This window comes from Callospermophilus lateralis, chromosome 9 (genome assembly GCF_048772815.1).
Source record: "Callospermophilus lateralis isolate mCalLat2 chromosome 9, mCalLat2.hap1, whole genome shotgun sequence".
Taxonomy (NCBI): domain Eukaryota; kingdom Metazoa; phylum Chordata; class Mammalia; order Rodentia; family Sciuridae; genus Callospermophilus; species Callospermophilus lateralis.
Window position 1 is genome coordinate 100,011,266 of NC_135313.1, and position 9,690 is coordinate 100,020,955.

The 9,690-nt window shown below is 38.5% G+C and overlaps 1 protein-coding gene across 1 annotated transcript; it reads right to left on the reverse strand.

The window, feature by feature from the left end:
* Positions 1-577: 577 nt before the first annotated feature.
* On the reverse strand, positions 578-9,488 carry Tsn (translin). The gene is made up of 6 exons (XM_076865827.2): positions 9,283-9,488; positions 7,655-7,748; positions 6,830-6,926; positions 4,369-4,484; positions 3,438-3,517; positions 578-1,110 (listed from the first exon to the last, which is right to left on the reverse strand). The coding sequence occupies exons 1-6, from the start codon at positions 9,346-9,348 to the stop codon at positions 877-879; spliced, it is 687 nt and encodes a 228-aa protein (XP_076721942.1). The 5' UTR covers positions 9,349-9,488; the 3' UTR covers positions 578-876.
* Positions 9,489-9,690: the final 202 nt, after the last annotated feature.

Genomic DNA, 9,690 nt, shown 5'->3' on the forward strand with positions numbered 1-9,690 from the left:
CTAAGACACACTCGCCAGGGTATTGCTAATTCTTACACGTGGCTTCACTCTTCCAGATCAAATGACCTACCTGGCTGCTAGGAAGAAGGTTTCATAGTTTAGGAATGTATCACATGAAGTTGATGTGTGTGACAACTATTTTTAATTGCTGCAACAGCAGAATGTTAAGGCAACATCAGAAAGCAGAAGTATTTTAAAACACGAAGGCCTACTTCCCTAGTGATAGAATCAAATGATGAAATGTTACTAAATCTCTTAATACAAAAACTTCCAAAATAATCTGTTGAGTTTGACTTTGCAGTTTAATCTTTTATATTCTGATGGCAGTGAAAGAGAACCCAGGGCTTTAATTCCCTTGGCAAAAAATTCAACACCTCATTTACTCACAGGCTTAAAATAAGGAAGAGAAAGTAAGTCCTTGCTTGCCAACCATCCTTTTTAATTATCTATTTTTATACTATATCCAGGCTACACCTGGAAATGGATGGCTAAATTAGATATAGAAAATATCGAGTTACTTCTGGAAGAATCACAAACGAGACAATGAACTTCTCAATCAGTACATCCACAGTCAGGGTAAGGAAGAAAAGGACTTTACCAAGAGACTGACATTTACACTTTTTGACAGAACTGAAATATAACGAATTACAGAGCAAATTTACTGAAACAACAAAGAAAAATCTGTCCATGTAAAGGCTATTTTTTTTTAATCCCCAAAAAAGTGTTTCAATTCTGATACTCACACCACACAACTGGTTAAGAAAATAAAGCGCAGTGTTTAGCAACTGGGTATCCTAACTACGGTAAGAGGCACTATGTGCTCAGCCGTCTCTGGCAACTGCTGAAGTCAGCTAGGCCAGAAGCAGGGAGAGCCACCTATTTTTCAACACAAGCCGCTGCTGTCTCCTTATTGAAGCCCCGGATGGAGAGATCATAGACCACCTCCTCTACTTTCTTCACATCATACTTCAAGCCATCGTAGCGCTTCCTCAGGGAGTCGTTTTTCAGGTTGAGAAGACGGAAACCAGAATCCAATTCATTGATAAAGGTGGAGATGTGCAGGGGCCGGGAGTAGTCTCCAGCAGTCACACTGTTGACAGACAGCCTAGACTGTACAAGGAAAGAGAAACAGGGGCACGTAACAATGTAGTTCTTCCTTGGTACAACTTCATGTGGCTCACAATTAGAGGACCCTCAGGCCTAGAAAGCTATGCTGATGTTCTCTGCTTAAGGTACAGGTTAAGCACAGATAAAACAGAAGCTTCTCTGAGAAAAAAAAAAAAAAAAAAAAAAAACCTGCGAGAAATGAGACCATTTCTGCTAAATACCAGGTTGAATAAAATCAACGTCTTCTATAATTTCACTAATGTCTTAAACTGGCTATTGTGCAATTGTGCAGTAAAGTTAAGCAAGTGTCATCTTTATAACTCATGAGCTAACATATAGCAGAAAGAAATGATAGAATACTCTCAGCAGCTCTGCCTATGTTTTCCAGGCCAAATGACCAGTCTTAGAGTGCAACTACAGAGCTGCAACTCCAGTCACCTAAAATCAGTAAGACAGAGATAGGACAAGAAGTTAAAATCCAGTCATTGAAACATTGTCTTGAAGGACAGATAGGACTAATTTCAAGACCCAACTCAAGATTTTCCTTCTCCATAAAATCCAACCCAGTTTAGAGTACCCATTTAGTGTATTCCCAACACATATGGACTTAAAGCAACTCACACTAATTACTGATATTGACAAGGTATCAGAACTCAAGTATTGTGTCTCCAACAAGCCTGTCAAGTGCTACAGCATGCTAGTTTGCCCCAATATCCCTTCTCCCCATCTTCCTCAGTGAGAAATTCCTCAAATTTTCACCTCACACACATATACCCCATTTCTGTCTTCCCTAATAACAAGGCACTATAATGTTCTTTTTTGTTTTGTTTGCAGCACTAGGAATTGAACCCCAGGCTTACACATACTAGGCAAGCACTCTACCACTGAACTACCCTTCCCAGTCCCACAGCACTAGAATATTACACAGAAACTATGTGGAAAACTTCAAACCAATATCCTTAAAGTAAGGGATATGCCCTTTTCCTATTTCCTCCTACCACTATCGGGGATGAAGATGTGAATTACCAGAATTACAGCAACAGTTCTGGAATATAAGAAAGAAGCTTAGAAACTACAAGAATCCAGGATCAAGCTGAGCATGGTGGTGCACATCTATAAGCCCAGTGACTTGGGAGGCTGAGGCAGGAGGATTGCAAGTTCAAAGCCAACCTCAGTAACTTAGCAAGGCCTTACCTCAAAATAAAAACCTAAGAAGGGCTGGGGATGTGTCTCAGTGGTTAGGTGCCCCTGGACTCAGTCCCTGGTAACCCCCCAAAGTAATCTAGAGTCAAGGATCAAAAAAAAATATTACCAGCCCTGGGCTCCTATCATTTGAAGCAAAGACAGGCAAATTTTCTTAATGAGATAGACGGTAAATATTTTCAACTCTACAAGCTGCACTGTCTCTGTCACAGCATTCAACTCTGCTATTAACAGCTTTTTTCCTTTTATAGACTTTTCTTACAGGATAATTTCCCAAGACAGATTGGGGGATCATGTATAAGAATACCTCTTACAATTATACAGGCAAATTGCTAAAATGATTATATAAATTAATACAGAGTTATGGTTTGGATATATGGTGTCCCCCAAAGCTCATATGTGAGATGTTATAAGAACATTCAAAGGTGAAATGATTAGACTGAGAGGTGTAACCTAATCAGTGGATTAATCCACTAATATGGATTAACTAGATGGTAACTATAGACAAGTAGAGTGTAGCTGGAGAAGTGGGTGACAGGGGCAGACACTTGATGTTTATATTTTATCCCTGGCAAGTGGATATCTCTGTTACCCAGATGCCATGTCCTGAACCACTTCCTCCCCCAACACCTACCTGCCATGATGTTCTGCCTCACCTCAGGACCAGAGCTATAGAGCTGGCTGACCACAGACTGAACCTCTGAAACCATGAGCCAAGATAGACTCTTCCTCTTCTATATTGTTCTTGTCAGATACAATGGCCACAGCAACACAAAAGTTGATTAAAACACAGTTACTAGGAATACATGACTTGCCACTACTCTAAATGAATAGGGATTAGCATCTTTTGAAACTTCATATTAGTAAAAATGCAGGGGTAGATGCATGGTTCAGTGGTATAGCAACTGACTAGCATGTACAAGGCTCTGGGTTCCACCCCCAGAAAAAACACAAAAAAATAAGAAAACCTCATTATCTGTAACACATACAATACAATCAATGACTACCTGATGACCGATAAGATGGCTTACAAAATTAAGAATTCCTAAGTTTTGTTTCCACTTTAAAAACTGAAAGGAAAGCAAGAAAGATCAAAAAGGCAATCTGCAAATTACTGAGCTTCTTACCAGTTCACTAGCAAGAATTAAAACTCCTGAGAGATAATCTTCTACATCCAGGTGAAATCCTTTTTCCCGATCTGGCTCAACTAAAAACCGTATCAAAATAAAAACAAAGTCATTATATGAATGCAACTTAAACCTAAAAATAAAAACAAACATACATGTAAACGTATCATACATATAAAATTCATTTCAAAGTAAATGAAGAAAGGACAAATAATTTATGTTTTTCAGGTGTTTACGTCTGTAGTAACTAGAAATCACTGTGGATTATTCAAGCTCTTAAACAAAGTTCATTTTTTTCCTTCCAGTCTTCTCTGAAAAAGTAATACCATCAAGAGTAGTATCCAGGGGCTGGATTTGTAGCTCAGTAGTAGAGCTCTTGCCTAGCATTTGTGAGGCACTGGGTTCAATTCTCAGCACTTCATATAAACAAAAGTCCACTGACAACTAAAAAATACTAAAAAAAAAAAAAAAAAGAATAGTATCCAGTTATGTCAAAGAATATCCTTCTTGTTAAAAAATGAAAAATGAAGCCTTTATGGAGAAGTCATGATATTTATAATCGACTTCCAAAAGATTCAAGACACACACACACACACACACACACACACACACACAGTGGGAAAACCAAGCAGATGCAGCAAAATGCTTAAAAAGTGGTGAATCTAAGTGGACTGTAAACACATGTTCGTTTTACTCCTCTTTAAATTGTTCTCTAGACTTGAAATATTTCTAAATTAAATTTTAAAAACAAAAGGATTACTCAGATATAAGTAAGCCACACAGCATTTTCAATTTTTGTGTTTCCAAGAAAGGAGCTTCCTATTTAATTCTCCTTTGTTTTAATAAATAGAAAGTACAAGCAACAGCTCCTCCCACCAAAAACTAAGCTACCATGCCTGACTCTGCAAATCCCCCTAATGAAGACACTTACTGCCAAGAATTTCTGTAACTGCTTCCCGAGTCACTAATGTTTCTGTTTCCAAATACACAACAAATGCTGCCAAGAAGACCAAGCGCTGCAACACGAACCTCCAGTGCTCATGAAATCTGTGTAAAAGTAAGCACATTCAAGTTGTGAGGGATCTTCAGAAAGACAGTGTAGTGCAAGCATGTCTAAATGTTCAGAAATTTTCAAATACAATCTTATGTGAAACCCAATACATAAAACATGTAAGAGCAATAGGACGTTCAGATATATTAAATAATTTAGTAAAACTTTCTTAAATTCAAACTTATAGCATTTACTTATATTATAAGTTTAATCAATGAGAAGCATGATCCAATTTTGATAAATACAAAATTTACAATAAAAATTATCCATGACAAGGGTAAGGGTATTTAAAAAGTGATACTGCTTTGCTCGTGCAGTGGCACACACCTGTAATCCCAGCAGCTCGGGAGGCTGAGGCAGGAGGATCACAAGTTCAAAGGCAGCCTCAGCAACTTAGCAAGATCCTGTCTCAAAATTAAAAATAAAAAGGGCTGGGGATGTGGCACAGTGGTTAAGTGCCCCTAGGTTCAATCCCTAGCACCAAAAAAAAAAAAAAGTTATACTGCTCTGAGAAAAAAAATTGAAAGTAGCTAAGTGGTAAAGTGCTGCCTAGCATGTGCAAAGACCTAGGTTTGATCCCCAATACCACAGAATATAAAATATTAAAAATTGCAACTGAAGACTGATGAAAACTGCAATTGTATATCAGCCACCATCTAATTTATTCCTACATTTTGAATATAGGGCATCAAGAAAATCCTAATTCACAAAATTATCATTTCCAATCACTAAATAGAGAACTTAAAAACTCAGGATACTGCTGGGCACAATGGCACACTTGTAATCCCAACACTCAGGAAACAGAAGCAGAAAAATCATTTGAGCTCAGGATAATCAAAACCAAACTGGGAAACATAGAAACCCCCCTTCCCACCCAGAAAAAAAATCTTGATACTAAGCTAAAGCCTGACAGAGAAATAGCAGTTTTACTTATTCCTCTGAATATGAATTCCAAGCCTGCTGATTTTCAAATGTTGCAACAAATTCAAAAAAATCTTTCTCTTTTTAAAACTGAATTTATAATTAAAAATGTTCTCCAAAAGCAAAAAAGCAAAAAAAAAAAAAAAAAGTTTCTCAACACAATGTAGGTCCAACAAAATTTTCTGAGGGCAAACCCAGCCAAAAGGCAACCTATGTGTGACCTCAAGAGTAATTGGTTTCTAAGGACCCTGCCAGTTCTACTGTCCTACCTCTGTGAGTTTCAGTCATTACCTTACAGCAAGGGTCAGCAAACTTTTTCTGTAAAGGGCCAGGTAGTGAACATTTTACACCTTGTGAGCCACTTTCACTTTCTGTCACACACTCTTGAGTTTTTCTTTTAACAATCCTTTAAAACATAAAAGCCATCCTTATCTTTGAGGCAGTAGGCCACTAATGGTTTGCCAAGCCCTGCCATAAAGAATTTTTTTGTGCAGTTACATTATTTACCCCTCATATACATCCCAACCTTTTATTAATTATGTTTCAAAAGAATAACATTTTTAGTAAAAAAGAAAAAAAGAACATAGAAATTGTTGACTCTTATTTATCTCATCAACACTCAGATGCAATTTTTCCCAGTTTAACATCTACAATACCTAGATATATATTTTATGACCTACATTTCACAATCACGATTAGCAACCTTTTTCTTCCCTATAGGTATATAAAATAACAGTGGTTATAAGAATAAAGGTGTTGTAGATTCAATAAGATATAGCATAAAATATTAACTAAATATGCCCTCTGGGCCAAGCACAATGGTGCATGCCTACAGTCCCACAACTCAAGATGCTAAAGCAAGAGGATCATAGGTTCAAAGTCAGCTTCAGCAACTTAGAGGAGCCCTAACCAACTCTGCAAGACTCTGTATTAAAATTTAAAAAAAAAAAAAACGACTGTGGACATGAGTATAGCTCAATGGTAGAGGAGCATACCTAAGTTCAATTCCAGTCCCAAAAGAAAAAAAAGTTCCTTGGCAGCAAAATTCAAGTTTTGAGATAAAATTTAACTCCATATATCTAATTCAACCTGATCTCATAGCATAAATACAGTTCACCTGATTGTAAGAAACATGAATATAGCAAAAATATATTCTCAATTTGACCTTCATACAATAGATATTTTCCTAATTACTTTTCCACTGAAAAATAAGACATATTTCTTAAGAAATTTTTCAAAAATGAAGAAAGTAAAATCAATCTAGTTGCCACTACTATCAGTATGATTCTTTTTGTTGTTTCCTCTATATACAGAGGTTTTTAAGGTCATAAGCAATCATTCAGTACCTATAATTTTTGGCCTGCATTTTTTACCTAACATTACAAAACAATGATTTTTTTTTTTTTTTTTTTTAACAAACCTGTAGTACTGTTCAGCAGGGAACTTGGTCTTCAGAGACGTTAGATGTGTTTTTACTGTGCCAAAATGTTCTCGAGCTTTCAAACACCTCTTTGGAACTAATCACAAAAGATCAAATGTGAAAAACTTACCAAATTTCAAATACAGTTCTTGCTTAATAATCTATGTAGTCTACCTGAAAGTTAAAATTTCTTTAAAACTTTCACAAACAGATCTCTGCTTTTCCATCTGGCTCTAAAACTCATATAACTAGTTCCCCTACTAATTAACCAAATTAAAAAATAAACAAAAACTTGTGTGAAGGGAATATATTAGGAAACACATTGGGCCAGGCATGGTTGCAATGCCTGCAATCCCTGCACCTCCAGAGGCTGAGACAGGAGTATCGTGAGTTCAAAGCAAGCCTCAGCAAAACTGAGGCACTAAGCAACTCAGTGAGACCCCATCTCTAAATAAAATACAAAATAGAGGTGGGGATGTGGCTCAGTGGTCAAGTGCCTCTGAGTTCAATCTCCGGTACCAAAAAAATATTATAAACCTACAGTCTAATCAAAACACCTGTTCCAATTTCTATTCACCAGAACGCATAATGGACATTTTTCACAATAAAATGAGACAGACCAAGTATGCATTCTGCATGGAAATTAACTAAATAAGAAATCAAAAGTTTTGATACATATATCATTTACAACCAGAAGAATGACAAGTTATGCTCCATTTATGTATGATGTGTCAAAAGGCAATCTACTGTCATGGATAACTAATTTGAGTTTTAAAATTTTAATAATAATTTTGATACAGATATTCAAAATCAAAACAAACTTACTGTCCTGAAACCCAGCACCCTGATGGACCCCTTGCAGAAGAGTTAAAATCTCTCGAGCTGTTTGTTCTAAACTCTGTACAACTTTACGAATTTCCTAGAGAGAATTAAAAATCAAAATCAGATAAACTCAGCACAATCACTATCACAGACTCATACCAAACACACTAGATTTGATCACACTGTCATATACATTTAAAATACAAAATCCTTCACAAAGATAGAACCTGTATAAAAAATAATCAGGTTTGTTTATTTTTGTTTTGTTTTGTTTTGAAAATAAATGTTTTTATTTGTCTAATTAGTAAGTAATCAGGTTTGAATACTGACTTTTCCATTTATTTCCCCTGTGAGACGTTCAGGAGATTACTAAAAAGTCAGATTCCTCAGGTGGCCTTCAAAAAATAATAGACCCTGGGCATCCCACACCTGTAAACCCAGTGGCTTAGGAGGTTAAGGCAGGAGGATCTTAAGTTCAAAGCCAGCCTACTGAGGCCCTAAGCAACTTAGCAAACCCTGTCTTAAAATAAAAAGGACTGGGGATGTGACTCATTGGTAAAGTAGCCCTGGGTTTAAATCTCCAGCACCAAAAGAAAAAAAAAAAAAAAGATAATAGCCATCCATCATTCTTCACATAAGACACTATAAAAATTAAAAGATGTGAATGCAATGAAGAATTGGATGCAATAGGCCGGTTAGATATTTTTCATTTCATTTATTTTACAAATATCTGAGTATATTTATGTACTAAAAACTGTATAAATACAGGGAAACCAAGCAGACCGTCCCTACCCTCTGGCAGTTTAGCAAACAAAAGGAAAAACAGACATTTAAAAAACAATTATCACACAATTTTTTTTAATATTTATTTTTTAGTTGTAGTCGGACACAATCATTATTTTATTTATTTTTTTATGGTGCTGAGGATAGAACCCAGGGCCTCGCACATGCTAGGCGAGTGCTCTACCGCTGAGCCACAACCCCAGCCCTATCACACAAATTTTTAAAAAGTTAACGTGCTACTAGAAAACATAAGGGAGAACCAATCAGACTGCGAGGTCAAAAGCTGAATATGATGAAAGAAGCAAATTCCAAGAAAAGCAAACAGTAAATACAAGAGTCCTGAGGCAGGAAACTATTTCGATCGCTAGAGGAACAAAAAGAAGGTTACTTGAACATAATAGAGAAAGAGAAACTGTAAAATTAGATTGGAGAGAGACCTTGTAGATTAGAGTCGAGTCCGCATTTTTATTCTACGTGGGAAGAGAAGTCATAGGAGATATTTTAAAAGGTGGGGTCACATGTGCTTTTAAGACACCAACAACAGAGAAAACGTGTTGACAGAGACCCGGACACTAACCAAGCCTTCGACATAAACAAATGCTGAAAAAGAGGAAAACTGACACTCATATGAAGCAGGTGATGCTGAGATGCGGAGACCCGGAACACGGAATCAGGGGAGCAGTGGAATCCAGGGCCGGGGCAGGGAGGTGCCCTAACCTGACACTAAAGGGGAAGCAACCCACCCTCGGAGGTGTCCCCACCGCCCGAGACTGAGCGACGCAGGAGGGCCGGGCTGTGTGGCCCAGCTAGGCAAGGAAAGGAAAAGGGGATGGGAGGGAGGGGCTCGCCTCTCGGATGTCCTGCTCGGCAGCCAAAAAGCCCTGCAGCTCCACGAAGATCTCGCTCACAGACATGGCGCCGGCCGCACAACAATCAGCCAGCACGGCGAGGGCGGCCAGGGAAGCGAGTCCTGCAGACAACCCGCGCAGTCAGTCGCAACGCCCGCCGCTACGCCCGCCGCTACCGCCGCGTCCACCCGGCTCTACGCCACGGCCGTCGCTGGGGTCTTCCGAAGCCCGCGGCGCGCCGGAGGCCGGCCTGTCCACCGCGCTGCCTGAGGCGCCGCCCGACGTGCCCGGCGCTAAGGGGTGCTTCCAAAGACCGGGAAAGAGAGAATAGGCGGGGCTTCAGACTGGCGCTTCAGACAGGCATCGCCGGAAACAGCCTGTGAAGGGGGCCTAAGGAGCACGTGAGCC